Source organism: Mandrillus leucophaeus, unplaced genomic scaffold, assembly GCF_000951045.1.
Source record: "Mandrillus leucophaeus isolate KB7577 unplaced genomic scaffold, Mleu.le_1.0 Scaffold608, whole genome shotgun sequence".
NCBI classification, from domain to species: Eukaryota; Metazoa; Chordata; class Mammalia; order Primates; family Cercopithecidae; genus Mandrillus; species Mandrillus leucophaeus.
In genome coordinates, this window is record NW_012106564.1 from 842,170 (window position 1) to 862,519 (window position 20,350).

Genomic DNA, 20,350 nt, shown 5'->3' on the forward strand with positions numbered 1-20,350 from the left:
CCTCTTGCTCCTTATCGGTTTTCCCAGATCAGCGTAATAACTTTACATGTGGCAGGTATCCAGAAATGCTTCCCATAATCCTTCAGTGTCCTTGGAGTCAAGCTTACCCCAACTGATTAGATTCTCCTTTCCCATGTTGAGCAGGCTTTCCTCTATTTTTCTTATTCTACTTGTCCATTTATCTCCCTCTGACTGAACCCGCATCTGAATGGGGATGAAATATTTCACGATGACACTAGGGGTAAAAATCGGCTACACAACTCAAACCAACAGCTATAGGGTAGACTTTCTATATAAAAAGCAGTTTGCTTGAGGTTTGTAAGACTTTTGTTATAATGAAAACCAACTTTTTAAATCAGTAAGGAGTATATAAAAAGTTTATCAAATAATGAAAACTTCAGTTCAAAATTGTAGGCAAAAAATAGAAGGAAAAGGTTATAGAAAGGATCAAAAGGAGTAGGGAATGGCAAGCGTCTGCTCCACCCAGATCTGAAGGTTACACTTGAGGATATTACCACCTCTTCCACTACAGAAGAAATCAGTCTCAGGCTACAATCCTGAAGGTTGGAGGTTCTTGTCTCTCAACAGTTTTGCTCATGAACCACAGGTCACACTTTTTGAAACCCGTTTTTCACTTTTCAATGAACTGATGTATGTTTTTTCTTCTCATGCTGATTTTTACAGTTGCTCTCAAACTGCTGGTGTCAAACAATATCCTCTATTATGCCACTCTTCTGAGATAATGCTTTGTAGTGCTTTCCAGACTCAATGAAATCTTAATATAACATTTTTTTTTCTTAGCCTATGGATCTATGTTGATGGCAGGCAGAAAGGTTTACCTGTTAAATTTTCAATCTTTCCAATAACCCATGGGCTATGCCCTTATTATAATCTTCACAAGCAAAAAGCAAGTATGTGGCCATAGAAGAGTTCTGCCTTCAGAGTTCTATGGCAGTGTTTGTCAAATTCCCCAGTAATAGAAACTCTTTAAAAAAATTCTCGAGATACAAATATGATACTAGTGAATACTTATAACTACTACATGTCAGGCACCTTGCTTTTACATGCATTCTCATTTAATCCTCACAGATGCTTTTATATCACTGTGAAGTTATAATTACTACAATGAATAGTATCCTCACAAATAGCATTATCCTCATTTTTATGTATGAGTAAACTGAAGCTCACAGAGGCTAAGTTACCTTAAAGTCACACATTAGTGAGCTGTGAATCTTTCTGGTTCTAGAACCCATGTTTTTCATGCCCCCTGGATCGTGCTGCCTCCTGATGGGGATGTGCGGGGAAGATGATTTTTTGGGATTTACACCTACCCAGGTAGAACCAGGCATGGCATTCTGTGAGGCTTCATTTACCTAGCTTGTCCTAGATGGGGCCAAAAGGCTTGACTGCATTTGTCATCTGGACTGCATTCCATTTAGATATTCATTTTGATGTGGTAGGTCTTACAGTTAATTTTCATTTTTATCAGAAATATATGTACACTGTTTTAAAATTACCACAAAAGCATTTCCTCCCTATTCCTAAATGTGGTTCCCCAGATGCAAGTATTTTTTACCATTTTGTCTATTTCTTCTGTTAATTAAATCCCTATGTCTAGACTGAGCTTTTCACAGGACGGTCAAATACTCCAGTCATGCCTTTGTTCTATTTGTTGTGTGTTTTTAATGGCACCATCTCTTTTGGAATTCCTACCATCTTTTGCCTGTTTTGAATCCCCTAATTCCCGCATCACAAGTCTTCTTCCTTGTTTACTCCATTACTTTGTAGCACTTAAGAAATGTCTTGAGGAAAAGCTATAAAAGGCAGTATTTTTGAGTCCTTACATGTTTTAAAATTTGTGTTTTACTTTGATACTATTCTTTAGCTGGAATATTAGGATATAATGAACTTTTGAAGGAATTGTTCTATTGTTTTCTCACTTCCAGTGTTACTGTTAAAAAGTCCAATGGCTTTCTGATTCTGGATCCCTTGAATGGGACCCATTATTTTCTTCTTAGTTTTTAGGACTTGTCTTTTATCACCCCAGTACTCTGAAATTTTGTAACTCATATGTTTTAGTCCTTTGTCTTTTTTTTTTTCATTTTGCTGGGCAGAGTAGGTCTTTTCAATCTGGAAACTCATATCTTTCAGTACTGGGACATTTATTACACAATTTCCAGGGTAATTTTCTATCTCCTTTCCTGTTCTCTCTTCTAGAATTCCTACTAGTTGGGTACTATATTCTCTGGAATAATTCTCCAACTTTCTTTTCTCTCATTTTCTCATGTTTGACTTTTTGTTCCAGTATTTGTAAAATGTCCTCAACTTTATCTTCCAAAACTTCTATTTGAAGTTTCTTACTTCAAATAACTGTTTCCTGAAACTTTAAACTTTATTTTCTATGTACAATCAATATGAGACATTTCTCTTAGACCTATGATGTCATTCATCTGTGACAAAATGTGCTTCTTCAGAAGAAATTTTACCACCACAAGTCACTTTTGTTATATAGGGTTTAATGAGACCAAAACAAAAAGGTGCCTTTCAGTTCCCACGTTAATTTAGTGCAAAATAATTTCTTTGAAACTTGTCGAATATCACAAAATATTGGCCAAAAGAAAACCCCAAAAAAGTAGCTTGTATTTGTGGCATGCTAAAAATGGAGCTTCAGTGTACATAACTGTGAAATAAAAAGACATGGAGACAATTCCAGCAATCAGACTTGCCCAAAGCACAGGGCTTTTGGCAATGGCCTGGAACGAATGTGGAATGCATTGCCCATTTGAATCAAAGTCCAGATGGCTATGATTTCTTTTTTTCCATTTTCAGTTCACTATCGTTCTACGGGCTTTTTTTGTTTTGTTTTGTTTTTAGGCCTCTTAGCAAAAATTTAATCTCTGGAAAATATTTCATGTGAAAATACCCCATATGAGTGTGATTTCTGTAGATGACAAAGGTGTTTTTGTATCAACAATCTCTCATTGCAAATGACAATGACAAAGGCATGTGCCACCATGCCCGGCTAATTTTTGTATTTTTCGTAGCGACGGAGTTTCTCCATGTTGGTCAGGCTGTTCTCAAACTCGGGACCTCATGTGATCAGCCTGCCTCGGCCTCCCAAAGTGCTGGGATTACAGGCATGAGCCACCGCACCTGGTGCCAGTTTTAAAGTTTTGAAAAGCAAAAACAGTAACAGTACAAGTATTTTGAGCCTCACTGCTCTCAGCTGAAAATTAGGATAAGATTTATCTCATTACGGTTTGCATGTGTTGTATTGCTGTATATATGTAGAATAACTAATGCATCTCATACATAGTAAGCATTCAGAAAATGGCTGCCATTGTTGTAGCACTAGACTCTGTTGTCTTAGACTAGATACTAGCAGTGTTAATGCAATACCTCAGTGATCAAGAAACTGACTCAAATTTTTTTTTCCTGCTTAGTGCCATCCATACCAAACTGACAGCTGTCATCCTTCTGTTTTTCACTTGTTTATAAAATATCTATCTTTTGTGCGTTCTGCATTCTTATTTAATTATAAACTTCCCAAAGAAGGAAATTATTTATCTCCCAAAAGCCTTGAGCAAATCTGAGACTCTCAAAATATTATCAGCTGACTCAGGTTGACTTTTGAATTCAATGTTCTTTCACTGCTAAGTCCACTTGCTGCTGAAAGGAAATCTTAATTTCAGGCAAATGGCAAATTGCTTTATTGTTTACATTTCTTTAAAGGATTTGCTTTGCTTACATATTTTATGAATAAAAATTGCTAAATACTGCACAATAATTTGATGAATAATTCTTAAGGATACAATCAAAGCAACTTATAAGTCCAAGGGGCCTAGGGTTGTTTGGGGTTTTGTTTAACAGAAGGTTAAGGTACTCGCCGATATGAATTTGGAGTATGGAGGGAGAGAAATGTCTGCGTTTGTGTTCCTGCTCTTCATAAGGCAACATTACCATGCCTCTTTTCTGGAGACATCATAGCATCCTGTGATCCACAGAAGACCCAAGTTCCAGGCAATACAACTAGGAGTCCTTGCAAAGAAACACTTATGTCTATCTATTCCCATAGTTTAGTCTACAGTTAAATACACTAACTACAGCTTCGTCTAGTAGTTCTCAAACATCACTGGGCACATGACTCACCTAGAGAAGTTATAATTTACCTGAATCTCCTCAAAAATTGCTTCAATACCTAGAGTAGGACAAGAAATTTGCAGTTTAACACACTTTCACCACTGCCACCCTATGATGTGATTCTGACATAAGTAGTTCAAACCCCACAGTGAGGAAGATGGCCTAAGTCCAGGATTATACTCAGGGTTGGTATAACAGAAAACAAAATGGTATCTTGCCACTTCTTAGCCCCAGGAAGTAGCTGAGACATCTTAAAGAAACAGGTTCCTTGTTACTGGAATTAGCCTTTGTCTACCATATACCCCTTTTTTATATGTCTATTAACCTGCCAAGTCATTTGTACGAATTTGGACATTTTTAAAGACAACCATCTTTTTTATTAATGCTTACTCAAACCTTAGACAAGCTGTTCAAATAGTAAAACTAAGCAATCATTTTTCTTTCCTCAACCTACTTCTGGAACACATGTTACCATTCACTGTCATAATTTCAAAATAGAATCAGGAGGGATGTCAGTGTAATAGGGGAATGTTGCCTCCTAGCCCTCAAGAATGTATTACAAGTGTTTTTTTATTTTCCCCTAAACAGTTATGAATTCCAGGTGAAACCCAAAAACCCGCTTGGTGAAGGCCCGGTCAGCAACACAGTGGCATTCAGTACTGAATCAGGTAATTACATCAACAGTAATTCCCAAAAACAGTGTCAAAGGGCCACAGTGGAGCAATGTTTTGCGTAGGAAGCCTGTTTGAAACCCAGCTAAACACTACATAATACTGTTTCTTGAATTTCTTAAAAACCCATTTGTGGGAAAAAGCAAACTGATGAAGGCTTAGAGAAACACCATTTATATTTTTCCTCACTTAAAGACACATCAGTTTAATTTAAAAAGCATAATCTATACTCTTCCAAAAAGCTAGTGAATGAATCCTCCTCTGTATGCCTAGAATCAAAATACCCGTGAGTGTATCCACAAAGGGAACACATGATAGTTTAATAACAGCTGTGAAATTTTCCAATTAGACCTTACAAGTTCCAATTCCTTAATGAGATACATCTGCACATAGAGCATTAATATTTGCATAATTTTTATACCAACTGTAGTTCATGGCATCTTGGTGATTTTTACCATGAAGTTTTTGTATCAAACTAAAAGCAGCAGCTTTTGAAATTCAAGTGGAGGCTGGAACAGCGACAACTGTTCCCAACTACTCAAATTACATATAACAGATACAGCTGAATACCTACCAGGCAGGAGATTATTCAATCAAGAACAATTTCCAAAACAAAGCAAACTTTAGCAAAAGAGTACCACTTTGCAAATAAGACTTTGTAACTGTAAGCACCCATCATCTTCACCATGCCACTGGAATGTTGGGGTTTTATCTAGTAAGGTCTGACTTTTGTATTTATTTCTCCTCAGCTGACCCAAGAGTGAGCGAGCCAGTTTCTGGTAAGTACCTGTCTCAATGAGACACAACTACATGCTTTTCTAAACTTATTCAACTGACCAGGCATGGCAGAATCTGAATCATGATTTCGCGTTTTTCCACTTAGTCTTCTTATAATACCAAACAGGTGTGAATGTTTACCTACACATTGTACAACACTGAGCACCCATGATGTTCTGGGAACAAATTGGACATTTTGAAATTTACTTTCACTCATGCGCCAGGCTTATTATTATTTAATAAAATAGCCAGTGTAATCCCAGCACTCAGAAGCTGAGGTGGGAGAATTGCTTGAGCCCAGGCGTAGAAGACCAGCCTGGCAATATGATGAGACTCCCTCTCTACAAAAAATTTACCAATAAAAAATTAGCTAGGCATGATGATGCACGCCTGTGGTCCTAGCTACTGGGGAGGCTGAGGTGGGATGTTCGCTTGAGCCCAGGGGGTTAATGCTACAGTGAGCCATGATCCCGCTTGGGCAAGAGTAAGATCCTGTCTCAAAAAAAAAGAAAAGAAAATATAACACCCTCATTTCCACTTTTAATAACAAGTCATATTAAAGCAGTTGTCTAAATTTTGTAACATGCTACAAAAAAGAAACCTAAATTTCCTCCTAAATGACACTGCCTACATCTAGCTCTGCAGAGGCTATTCAACACCTAAACACCTTAACATACTGCTCTCAGACTGATCTATTGACAGAAACTTATTCTGGGGTTTACTTGTTTTAATCCTTCTAATATTTTTGGCTCCAATATTTAGCATGCGGGGAAAAAAAGGTATCAGCAAGTTGACAAATTCTGCAAACTGATTATTCTTAAAGTATCTGACCCAAGAGTCAGATACTAAACTCAAACTGTTTTCCTTACGTAGCAGGAAGAGATGCCATCTGGACTGAAAGACCCTTTGATTCAGACTCTTACTCAGAGTGTAAGGGCAAACAGTATGTCAAAAGGACATGGTATAAAAAATTTGTAGGAGTGCAGCTGTGCAACTCTCTCAGATACAAGATTTACTTGAGCGACTCTCTCACAGGTAAGCAGGGCTACCAGCTGTTTTCAGCCCTTAACTTATGGGAATGTTTTGCAGCATTGTACAACTTGGTCTTTTCTTAAAGAGTTTCAGGCACTAATGGGTGCTGTAAACACAAGTTTTCCTCTGAGCAAAATGTTATGGAAATGGTTATCATTCCTGGAAAACAAGGATTTTTAAGACATGCTATTAGAAGGTAAATAATAAAAATGCAATTATAAAACAGTGCCATCATGGCAAACTGGAATGTACATTCACTAACCATGGTCAAACTCCATTTTGTTACAACCATCCAGGGATAAAAAGCCTATTGACAATAAAGTGACTAAATCTAACGATAACCATGGAACGAATATAACATCTTCAAGATGCTAGAAGAGCTACAACCCCCTGCTCCATGCCCAATAGGTTATAATTTTCTATATTCATAGAGTAAAAATTTTTAATGAATAAGGCTGGCCCTAACATTAAAAAGTAGGTATTTTTTCAGTCATTCAACTCTTCTAGGTGCTGAACACAAAGCAGCATAAAAGGTACTTCCTACTTTCCTATAGCTTACCTCTCCTTTCTTTCCTTGGTAAGAAGAGATAGATAATACGTAAATAAGTAAACATTTCATAGAGGTAAAGAACATTTTCAAAAAGGTGAAGGCCTAACAAGTTAGCACTAAGCTAAGGAGAAAATTGGGAAGGAACTAACCACACAAGGGTCTAGAGGAAAGAGGTCAAAGAATACACCTGGCCAGTTCCACCAGTATGGCCCAGACTTAGTAACTGGAGGGGCAGGCAGGTGTGAAATCATGTGGAGCTTTGAAATCAGGTAAGAACTTTGGATTTTATTCTGAGTATAATGGGAGACTGCTGGAGAAATTTATGGAGAAAACAAACATTATCTGACATGCATTTTTAAAAGATCACTAATCTCTGATAAGGGGAGGGGAGGAAGAATACAGGTAGGCAAGAAACATTGTTGGTTTGAACTAGGGTAATAGAGAATGAGGGGAGAAAGTACAAAAACAGTAATGATTTCAGAATTGTCACATTTCAAAGAAAGTAAGTAATACTTTATCCTGTTAATTTCTGGTTCTTCAGGAAAATTTTATAACATAGGCGATCAGAGGGGTCATGGAGAAGATCACTGCCAGTTTGTGGATTCATTTTTAGATGGACGCACCGGGCAGCAACTCACTTCTGACCAGTTACCAATCAAAGAAGGTATGTTTTCTGATCCTCCTCATAAGCAACAGAGTTTTACAGATTAACCCAGAAAGAAATCAAGCTGAGGAAAGCAATCAATTTAAGAAGAATTCTATAGTACTACTGCTCCACATATCACATATCTAGGAAAAAATGAAGACTTCAATGTAAGTTTCTCAGCTTAGAAACTTGGAGCCAAGGGAAATTAGACAGACATAATATAAATGCATTCTACTTCAAGAAAATCTAAACTTGCAAAAACAGCCACAAAAAAGCAGTTTCCCAAACTTAAATCATTCATGTATTAATGTTACGGGTTTTGTCATACTGAGTGCACTTGCATTATTATTTCCTTAAGAAAAAAAAAAAATTTAACTACTGCTACCGTAAATGGAAAAAATAGTACTTACCTTGCAAGTAACTGTATAAATATAATTAAAATAGAATAATTCTGTGGGAAATGAATAACCTCTGTAAATTGCTAAAGACCCATTGGCACCAAGCTGTGTAATGAGGACTGAATAAGACTTAAAATTAATCCTTGTCTAAGCAGTGCAGAAGAGGGTAAATTAATTGTTCCTATTAGTCCGGAATCACCTAGAGGTTCTCTAAATAAACTATTTGATTCGATTTTTCAGTAACACATTTTGTTCACGGGCACTTAAAAATACCAACAATACTAAAAGATGACCTACTAAATTCTGTGAACACATTAATGGGCAGTGAAACTGTCCCTACCAACCATCCCTCCTAACCTGACATGGCAAATGTCAACAATTTCTCAGGTGCCCATTTTGCCAACCATGACTACACCTCAGGAAAAAACACCAGAGCTGCTTGCTCTCTGTTTTCTAAATTACCTCGCTTCACTAAGATTAGCCTTCAGCTATTCAATGACATCCTTCAATCTATAAGCTATGAGGGCAAAAATATAATACAGCAGCTATTAAAATGAAACTACTTTCTCTCTCAGGTTATTTCAGAGCAGTTCGCCAGGAACCTGTCCAATTTGGAGAAATAGGTGGTCACACCCAAATCAATTATGTTCAGTGGTATGAATGTGGGACTACAATTCCTGGAAAATGGTAGATGCTGCAAAGTTACCTTCTGTTTCATCATGGCAAACAAAATCATTGAAAATACTATGTCACATTCATTCAAAGCTATTTTGTTTACTATGTATAAAAGTCTACAATTTAATAGCAATACTAGATGTTTATTATTAGAAAAGATTGCTGAGAGTATTTATCAGGTTTTACAAAGTCATTTTAAGAAAGCAAAATATTGATGTTAACAGAATAACATTTTTGGGGAAGCTGGCTCCCTATTCATGGTATTTTAAGAGATCGTTTGTATATTATTTATCACACTGTTGTAATGATGTTTTGAGATACTTTTATAACAAAATTAACATCAAAAGTATATACTTTTAAAAAATATTTACTTTTATTGATGTGTACTCTTCCTATTGACGAGTTAATTCCATAAATCTCTACTTAGTTTAACTTATTGGATCAAATTATCTTCAGCATATATATCTGGGGAAAAAAGGTCCGAATTTTCACATTTATATTTAAACTTCCATTTTTTAGCAACAGCTGAATAGCTTTGTGGAGGATTTTAAGAGTTACACATTCATGCTAATATACATTTCCTTTAAACATCCACAAATTCTTAAAAAGACTGAATCAGTAAATTTCATTTCAGCTAAAAATGAAGTCTAATATATTGTTTCAAAAGATACATTTTTACATACCATAAATGTTACAATATCTGAATATGCTTTGTCAAACTATCCCTTTATGCAATTGTCTTCATATTGTTTTTATGATTCTAATCAAGCTGTATGTACAGACTGAATGTGAAGTCTGAGCACAAAAATAATGCACGATGAGATCGCCTACCATTTTATAGGACATTTACTATGTATTTATATGTTAAGACCTCTATGAATGAATGTATCAGAGAATGTCTTTGTAACTGTTTGTTTAATTCAATCTGTAATAAAAATCTGACTCATTTCTATTAAAAAGGTATTTTCCTTTAGGCGGGGAATGGGAATCCTTGCTGCACTGTTGCAGTCATTCTGAAAGGACCTTTCCCTGTACTTACCTTTCAACATGCTTCAATCTTATCAATGCTACATTTTGTATTTTTCAAGTAAGTATAAATTCTGCAATAAAGAGATGTAATTTTTTTTAAGATTGAGTTTTTTTTATTTCTGAATGGTTCATCAGTATGTTTACTATACCCTAAGGAAAATCACAAAGTTATCCAGGCTCTACCAAACCCCCATCATATCTATTGTTTTTGTCCTAAATTAACCTTTCATCCTATGAAGTAATAAAGTTCATTTTAAACCAACGATTACCAATGCATTTTTTTTCCAAAGGAAGGACAAAAACCAAATGGCAGTTTTCTCTGAATGGAAATCTGTAAGTTAAAATGTCAAAATGTTTATACTTCATTTTAAGACCAAACACCAATAAGGACTTCTGAAAAATTGTTTTTTCACATAATGTTAATGACTAAATTAAATTTGAAGACCACTAATGGATTCAATCACCTTTATTAACCTATCAGTGTTACATTTTATACATAATATCTTCTTGTATTCTCCAAGGGCTCTACTTTAGTACATCATGTTAATAGTAAAAAGGCAAGTAAGATGGCTAAACCTCACCCTAGCATTTTAATATCCTCTGGACAAAGGAAACTAGAAAGTCAATCACTTTATACACGTAAGAGTAGTGTTCCAAAGTAACTAAGAAGCTGCTACATTTTTAAGCAGGGAGGAAAAAATTTTCATTTTGGTCTTTGTGTTCCAGCAAATTATACTTTCAATTAACAGCAACAATGATATCATAAAAAATGCTCTGCTTTTTAAATTTCTGAACTTCAATACAAATTAAAATAGTACTGGAGTCTTTTGGGAGGCCAACAGCTAGCAGCTACATTAACTGGTGTAGATGAGCCTCCTTATCGATAACCAGGTCCAGGTTGGGTATAGCCCTGACCAAAGGGAGGACGGTTACGTGCATAAGGATTAGGCCCACTTGGAGGAGGGGTCATGGTACTTCCAGGAAGTGAAGTAAAACCTGGTCTTGGTTGATAGGCCCCAGGTTGGCTTGGAGCCATTCCAGGTTGAGAGGCAGGAGCCACAGTGTAATTAGTAGGCTGAGAAGTTTGGGCAGTGTAAGTTTGTGCAGGATAATTGCTCGCCTGGTACTGCTGTGGCGGCTGAGCAGGCAGTTGTTGAGGCTGACCAGAAAAGGCAGGAGCTGGTGCCTGGGAAGTTGGTTGCTGGCCATATCCCTGGAACTGCTGAGGTTGTTGGGGTCCAGTCTGCTGACTATAGCTTGCTGAAAAGGCAAAATAAACAACATGTATCTTATCTTTTAGTAAAACTTTTCCAAAGAATTAGTCTTACTGTTAGGTGGACCAAAAATGGTGAGAAATTTAATAAATATGTATGTAACAAGCAGAGTGGTAGCTTCCATCACATAATATTTCAAGACCAAATAGTTATCAAAGAGGCATTCTCTACAATTTTTTAAACCCTCTGAGACATAATCCCTGAGAGCAAATTCCTGCCATAGCATAATTCCTAGAACAGATGCTCAAATGATAAAAGAATTATTATACTTTCTAGGAAGATCAAAAATGGGAAAGCTAAATAGTCATTAACCAGGTTTTCAGGGGAGACCTACTTAACAGTATCAAATAAAAACACATCGTGGAGAATGAACATTTTTATATGAAATAATACTATAAATACATCTTATTGTACTAATTAGGTGCTTTAAATTTTGCTCACTCTATAAAAACTAAGCCATTAAGAATAAATACAAAGTACCATTTTCACAATCTTTAAAATCTTTCATTTCTTTTAGATTTGGTATCTGATGCTTTTTGCCTTTACGACTCAAAATTTTGACTTAGCAGTACAGCATAACACATAAAAAGCACACCATATTGCCCCATAAAAAGCAACATCTATATTCATTATTTACTAGGATGGAATTTTTTTTACAATAAAAGTCGGCTTCACTGAAAACTTTTATCTCTACCATGAAACACACCTGCAGCTACTTGCAATGAAACCTCTCCATTGACTGGAATCCTGTCAGCATTAAATACCAGATACATAAGAAAATTATTAAAATATGTACAACCCTGCATTAAAAAAAAAAAAGGATTGAATGAATTTGAGTATATTCTGAACTCACCTTGAACCTGGGTTCAAAATTTACTCATGAAAGAAACCTTTATGACATAGTCCATGAACAAAACTGGAAAAGGTCAGAGGGAAACTGGCAAACCAACAGTGTCAAAGATGGTCCAATGTTACCACCACCACCTCTTAGTCTCCAAGCAGAGTATTTAGTTGACTATTTCCATATCTCTCAATCAAATTCAAGTTAATAGACTAGTAGGATCAGAAATACAAAGATCATAATTTGAAAAACCTAAATTTTACTCAGAGTGAAGACCCTGACTAAATTTATTAAGAGCAAACTTAGTTCTTAATAAGAAAATCAAGTATCTTTAACCCATTTAACTCACGGTAGCATCTGAACACTGACCTAAAACCAATTCATAAAAAATTCTGAATGTCATACAATTTCTCCTATCCTCTACATAAAACTTACATTTTCACTATAAGGTTTGGAGAAACAGATGGATTCAGCTTTATACTGAAAATGCCTATTCATTTTAAGACTGCGAGAAAAAAGAAAAGTGCCTTTTCATCCTGGCACCCGAAATCTAAATTGTTTTTTTAACTGGGCCTGGAAGTAATCTGATCCTTAATTATTGCTTAGGGGAGGGAATAACCCTATAGGCTGAAGATTTCATTAGCAGCCCACCAGTCTCTTGAACATAATGTGGCAATGCTTCTATCACTCTGTGTGTGTGTGTGTGTGTGTGTGTGTGTAGTCTCCCTTCCATTCCTCCAAAATAATAACTTTAGGTGAAGGACATCAGAAATAGCAAAAAATGGAAATATGGAAATTATGTGGGGTTTTTTTGAATACACAGGACATCTACCCTTTTATGGAAGAAGTCTGCCAACTCCAGTCTAGGCTGTAGAATGCAGAATGATACAGGGAAATACTGAACTGGTCCAGCTCCCTCCACTGAATGGCTATATGTGCTTTGACAAGTCACAATCTCTTTGAAAACTAGTTGCCTCATTTATAAAATGCAAAAGCCTGAGTCCCACACCCAATCAAATGAAATTCAAAAATCTCTGGGAATGCAGCCCCTACACAAAGCCTCCCCCAGGTGATTCTAAAGCACAGTGAGGGCCGAAATCCCCTGAGATTAAATGACAACTAAATCTCTTCAGTTCTGCTATTCTTTCTATAAATCACATAATTTGTAACACTGATTTTTTTTTTTAAAGAACTGCATCCTAAAAATAACCTTCCTCCTGATATATTCCAAACTTAAGTTCTATACATTTCATACAATTAAAAACAAGTAGCTACAGGTTAAGTCACTCCACAGCAAATAAGATCTAAATAAAATTATTTGTGCTAAAATATTTCAAACTTTAATTAATGACAGAATGTTACGGTCTAGGTCAGGAGTCAGCAAACTTTTCTGTAAAGAGCCAGACAGTAAATATTTTAGGCTTTGTGGGTCACATGGTCTTCTGTTGCAACTAGTCAACTCTGCCATTCTAGTGACCAAGCAGCAGTAGAGAATATAAAAATAAAAGCAGAAGTGTGTTCCAATAAAACTTTATTCAAAAAAAACAGGCAACAGTCCCGATTTGGCCTGTGGGCTATACTTTACTGACTCCTGCTCTAGCTGATACCACGAAACTCCATAAAATTTAGACAAGATTCAACTTGCATAAATTATTTTTAATTACAGTTGAAATTCTGATACTTCAATCTTTGGCTGTAACACAAGCATTGGACACAAACTCTCTCTCTGACATAAATGTAACAAATACTGGAATTATAGCCAAAGTTACATTAATATTTATCATACTTAGATACATATAATCTTCGGCAGACAGATGGTAAAATACAAACAAAATAGGATGCTTATTTAAAACAACTAAACAATGTTCTTAGTTGCCTGAATTACATTTTATACGATTTTATTTGTATGGCCTCTTTCTGGTATTCCTACATACTTGCAAGAGATTTTAAAATCTAAGTAGCTTAATTTAGCTTTTAAATAAGATCACCTTTCCATGTATGAATAAACTGTTCATATTTCTACAGGTACTAAGAGTACACTGGAATTACGTGTTACAAATAAATGGAGGGGTGGAGGGGAGGGGGAAAACTTGCACTAAGTTGCCTAAGAGATAAACTGATCATGTTAGTAAGAGACAGCTTTGTATTTAAAAATTTTTATACTACAAGTTACTGCAGAATCATCTACTGTAAGTTTTATTTGCCCACAAGAAAACTGAAATGTTGATTTACAATAGATATTAACGTAAAATATTTTTAAATAAATAAAACAAATGTTGTTTCCCCTAAATAAAAACTTAATACCTATTATGTCAATGTACTACAAATCAAGGAATTAAGAAGAGCTTAAAGTTTAATGAGTAGAGAAACAAAAAGCCATGAGCCAACTCCCTTTCAACACCTGCTCACCTGAATACTGAATACCATACTGTTGAGGCTGCTGAGGTGGAGCCTGCGGCTGCTGCGCACCATAGCCGGCCTGTTGCTGGTACTGTTGGTACATCTGACCTGAAAAAGAAAAACACACACACACACACACACACACAAGAAAACAAGACATGTTTAATGTGGCAAAGAGAAATATTTTTAAGATACATATACATTCTCTCTCCATCCAAACAGAGTAATAATATACAAGAAAGTATCTGTTCACCTTTAAATGTCTACGAAGAGAAGGAACCATTTTAGAAGTGTGATTTCTCTGCTGTGGACTAACTGCAGAGAACTAACTGGCAACAAACATTAAGTGCAACACCAGTGGCTACCATTTCATAAAGTCTAGAAAAACAAATGTTTTCCAACTCAGCTGCCAACAGATAAGTAACACTAATGTTCATTAAAAGCCAAGTGAGTTGAAAATCAGTAAATAAAATGAGAAAAAGGACAAATACCATTACTATCATCTGAGTCCTTCCTAAAGCACTGTATTTGCCCTGTAAGGTTTGGACCTCTATTACCATATGAACAAACTCTTCGGTAGCAAGGAACTACATGACATCTTTTGTTCCAGAGCTGCAAGACACTTCTGAAATCTGTCAAGTTTGATTTTCTATGAATTTCCAACATCTTTAGCCAATAATGTGGACTCTAATAAAGCCTAAATGGTTCTTCATTGCACTATTGAATAACAGCAGACCTTTTTAACACGGGTGATGTGTTCTTGAACATGGGAGTCCTATTTGTCCTATTTAAGGTCAACAATCACTGTTCCTATGAAGAAACCTTTTAGACACTTATTATCCATGATTTTCTATTTTTTATTTTTCTGTCCTCACAATCTGTACCTATATCTGTGATTTTCAAGCAAAGATTTATTGGTTTATGTCTTTATTATCTCTACCTCTCAATTATTTCACATTGGTTAATTTAACTAGATGTAATATCTAGTAGCAATAACCTTGCATTTAGTATCTATCTAGTATTTAAATCTTTAAAATAATCACATGTTGGCTGATTCCTTTGAAAAACATTCAAACTACCTATTAATCAAAAGACTATGAGCAAACCAGATACTTACTGCAGAAGTGGAAGAAAAAAAAAAAGGCATTATATCAACTGCCACTCAAATTGAGCTGCAGTAGGCAGCTAGGACTCACAGGCTTAGAAAATGAGATGGAGCCCACTCTATTATACTAGCTGCTCAGCCCTAAACGTGTCTAAGTGCTGCCCACTGGGTAGCACTAAAGGAGATACAATTATGTTTATATCCAGCTTATTTACTAGTAAATGTTTCTTTATAGGAAAAACAGAACAAAAATTAAAATCAGCTCAACTATTTTAAGCTATTTAACCTATTCCCAAATATGACAAGAAAAAAAAAAAAAAAGAAATCCTCACAAAAGTTTCTTAAATGCTTTCCTATTGATTTAGACTAACAGCATAAAACGTAGCACAGAAATTAATCAAATTTAGATACCACCTTAATCCTAGATTGTACTTCATAACTAACTTCTGGAATAGAAGTGATCAGAATCTAAAATAAAAAGGCAAGCAGGTACAGAAGGGGAATAAATATGTATAGCACACAACAATGAACTCTAATTCTTCAAAATTAGAAGGCTTAACTCCACAATAAAAAAAATAAGCAACAGTCAATAAATATATTTTTAAAAATTCAACCAAATTAGTATTCCCTATCTCAGATACAGAAAAATTAAGCAACTTACCTGCGGTCAATAGCTAAGAACAGAAACATCAAGAGCTAAGAACCATCACTGGAACTCAGGCGTAACTCCAAAGCTTTAGTTTATAAAGTCATTTTGCATATATTATCCCATGAACAAAATAATATAAATATTAACTTGGGCATCAACAAAAAAGGCTGAGATTAAGGCTCCATATAGTAGTAGACTGTGGTCATCAATGAGTCTGGAACTCCTGGTCAAAAACGTAGTTATTCCCCTCACTAAAAATGTATAGGGTACAACGCTTCATAAAGCTTTTTTTTTTTCTTTTTGCATGTTTTCATAAACTGCTATAAATTGATTTTGAAAAAATCCCTAAAAATTTCAGAGGTTTATTATATCTCTACACAATATTCCTTTTATAGCAGATCCTCAAATAACATCTTTTGTTCGACATTGTTTCGTTAAAACACTGAGAAGGAAAAAAAAAAATGATTCCCAGGTCACTTGTTCTGTGTGGAGTTTGCACATTCTCCCCAAGTCTGTGTGGGTTTTCTCTGGGCACTTCATTTTCCTCCCACATCCCAAATATGTGTATGTTGGGTTACTTAGCATGTCTAAATGATCTCAGTCTGAGTGACTCTGGGTATGTGTGTGGTTGCAAGTGTACCCTGCGATAGAAGAGCATCCTGTCAGGGTTGGTCCCCATTTTGCTACTGAGCTGCTGGGACAGATCTCAGCCACCCACAACCCTGAACTGGAATAACCGCATAAATCATTATGTTATTTGTTTTTATTAATCTTTCTTCAATGTATCTATAACTCACATTTGTTTTTAGTCTTTACCTAGAAGTCTGGGGGTATTTTTGTGACCAAAAATATGCTGTAGGAACTCAAGTTACTCATATCAATTAACCTTTACTAGAACTGACTTCCTCATACTTCGTCTCACTTAGAGTGACAGTTTCCAAGAACCTATCAACAATATTAAGTGAGGATTTACGGTACTTACTTTAAACCCACCTCATTCAAGTCCAAATGGGACTGTCACAGTATTCTGAAAATTAATTTAAGAAGTGTGTTTGTTTAAAAAAAGAAAAAGGATGAACTTCTTCACATACTTGAGAGATCTACAGGATATATGAAGAAAGCAAAATGCAGACATTGTTTACAGTAAGCAATGTTTTGAGTAATAAAAAATACGGTCATGCATTGCTTAATGACAAGAGTAGGTTCTGAAAATTATGTCACTGTACAAACATCATATAGCATACTTACACAAACCTAGATATATACAGCCTACTACATAGCTAGGCTATACGGTACACACCAGACTACAAACCTGTACAGCATGTTCCTGTACTGAATACTGAGGCAATTCTAACACATGGTAATTATCTGTGTATCTAAACATATCAAAACATAAAAAAGTACAGTGAAAATATGGCAAAAAAGATAAAAAATGGTATAACCGTCTAGGGCACTTACCACGACTGGAGCTTGTAGGATTAAAAGTTGCTCCAAGTGAGGTACTTGTGTTGAGTGAACGTGAAGGCCCATTACTGTGCACTACTGAAGATTTACAAACACTACACACTTACGCTATACTACATTTATTTTTTTAAATTCCATTTCTTCAATAAATTAACCTTAGCTTACGGTAATCTTTTTACTTTTTTAAACTTAACTCTTTTTTTTAACACTTTAGCTTAAAATACATTGTGCTGCTATACAAAAATATTTATCCTTTATATCCTTATTCTAAAAGCTTTTTTCTATTCTTTTAATTGTAAATTTTCTTTTACTTTTTAAACATTTAGAAAAACATTATGACACAAACATACACATTAGCCTAGGCCTATACAGCATCAGGATCATTGATATCACTATTTTCCACCTCCATATCCTGTCCCACTGGAAGGTCTTCAGGGTCAAGAACATCCATGGAGCTGTCACCTCCTATGATAACAATGCCCTCCTTCCAGAATACCTTCTGAAGGACCTATCTGGGCCTGGTTCTACAGCTTTGTTTTTTTAATTAAGTAGGAGTACACTCTAATGATTTAAAAATATAGTATAGTAAACACACAGACGAGTAAGTCAGTCACCTATTATCATTATCAAGTATTAGGTACTACCCATAATTATGTGAGCTACACTTATATAGGACTGGCAGTAAGCCTGTGTACACGAGAATCACCACAAACACCTAAGTAATACTGTGTGCTACATTGTGATGGCTACACATCACTAGGCAACAGAAATTTTTCAGCTCCATTACCATCTTATGAAACCACTATCATATATGCAGTCCACTGTTGACTGAAATGTTGTTATACAGTGCACGACTATATATAAGCTATGTTTTATGCGTATTTTCAAAAAGAATCAATGCCAAAGTAAAAAGTAATAACAAAAATTAAGGGGTAAAAGAGAACAGCATGAAGCAAAGAGTAACGGTAAGACTTCTGGGAATTATTTATTACACAGAATAGCCAACCTCTATGATGCCCCTCACGGGCTTCTGCACATGAATAGCATTCATGACAATGGGTTAGTATCATTTACATTCTTAGAAATCAGAAAGATTTGACTCCACAATACAAAAATGACCAAAGAATAAGCAACAAGCACATGAGTATCTGCTCCCTTGTGTAGTCCCTCACATACTGAATAGGGCTGACCTGTATACCAAGAGAATATTGCAGAAATGATAGTGACATTTCTGAGGACAGGCTATAAAAGACAGGTATCTTCTACCTCATTCTCTTCTGACTGCTCATTCTGGTGAAGCTGTCATGTCATGAGGTCACCCAAGCAGCCCTATGGAGAAGTCCAAATGGTAAAGAACTGAATCCTCCAGCTCTGGTTAAGCTTCAGATGACTATAACTCCAGCAGCCATTTTTAACTGCAACCTCATGAGAAAGGCTGAGCCAAAATCACCCAGCTAAACCATTCCCGGATATCTGTCTAAAACTGTATGAGATAATAAACTTTTGTTGTCTAAGCATCTACATTTTGGGATAATAGTTACACAGTAATACGTAATACACATAGTTTTGACTTTGGAAACGTAAGGGATAGCTGTTAGAAAAAACGACTCAAGACACATTAACAAATGCAAAGTGTGAACCTTGTTAGGACCCTAATTTGAACAAGTCAATTTTCTTGAAACAATTAGGGAAATTCAAATATAGACTAGTACGTGTCGACATTAAGAATCACTGTTGAAGTTGCAGTGAGCTATCATCAAGCCTGTGCACTCCAACCTGGGCAACAGAGTGACACCCTGTCTCAATTAAAAATAAAAAAGAATCACTGTTAAATAACAGCATGGTGGTTATATTAAAAAGAAGATTATCAGTTAGACATACATACTGAAATAGCTGAGTATAATAAGCTGTTCATAATTTGATTTAAACTACTCCAGCAAATTAAAAGGGGTGCAGTGGGGGAAAATGATGAAAAAAGAATGCCAAATATTGGTAAATGTTGAAGCCACGTGACTACATGAAGAGTTGATTATTCTATGTATGTTTCAATATTTACATAATAAAGTCTACTCAGCTTTTCATTATATTGGCATATGATTTTACGGATTTTAATTATATGCTTTTTCATTTTTCCAGTTTGTCAAACAGGAATATCTCCTGGTCTCTGATGATTTTTAGCGTTCTTCTCCTTACCAGTTACATTTCTGGCAACATCACACAGTCTTCCAGTAACAGGCACTGGCTTTATATGAAGAGGGGTAACATTATCCCTTTTGGTTTTTTTAATGATGCTCAGTATCTTGTTGATCCTTTTAACTGAACAACATATTAAGATTATATTTATTTGGAATAAAATTCACAGTTCCAAGGTCCCTTTTATGGGAGTTAAGTAACAACTCAGAATTCTTAATTTTAGTTTGGACTATCACACATTGTAAGAGATCGCTATGTTAATAAATTATAAGTGATATATTTTATGTTGGTAATTCTGCTCAAATTATAACCAGCAGTTGATCTAAATAACTGGCAATGTCAAAGACTCATTATACATCAAAAAGTATTTATTAAAGTAACCTATAATTAATGCTGGGAATCTATAAATAATGAATATATTTATCTAAAGCTGTGCATGTGGCTACTGAGCACCTGAAATGTGGCTTGTCTGAATTGTGATATGTTGTTTGTTGTTTGAAGTGTTC

At 35.5% G+C, this 20,350-nt stretch overlaps 2 protein-coding genes across 2 annotated transcripts in view; one reads left to right on the forward strand and one right to left on the reverse strand.

The window, feature by feature from the left end:
* The window catches only part of ABI3BP (ABI family, member 3 (NESH) binding protein), a 126,662-nt gene extending 116,579 nt beyond the window's left edge, over positions 1-10,083 (forward strand). Inside the window, exons 54-58 of the mRNA XM_011999891.1 lie at positions 4,729-4,808; positions 5,561-5,590; positions 6,462-6,623; positions 7,712-7,834; positions 8,790-10,083. Of these exons, the coding sequence (XP_011855281.1) occupies positions 4,729-4,808; positions 5,561-5,590; positions 6,462-6,623; positions 7,712-7,834; positions 8,790-8,905 (511 nt within the window). The 3' untranslated portion in view covers positions 8,906-10,083. The remainder of the gene's footprint in view (positions 1-4,728; positions 4,809-5,560; positions 5,591-6,461; positions 6,624-7,711; positions 7,835-8,789) is intronic.
* Positions 10,084-10,366: 283 nt separating this feature from the next.
* The window catches only part of TFG (TRK-fused gene), a 38,954-nt gene continuing 28,970 nt past the window's right edge, over positions 10,367-20,350 (reverse strand). The window contains exons 7-8 of the mRNA XM_011999893.1: positions 14,443-14,541; positions 10,367-11,178 (exon numbers count right to left, since the gene is read on the reverse strand). Of these exons, the coding sequence (XP_011855283.1) occupies positions 10,796-11,178; positions 14,443-14,541 (482 nt within the window). The 3' untranslated portion in view covers positions 10,367-10,795. The remainder of the gene's footprint in view (positions 11,179-14,442; positions 14,542-20,350) is intronic.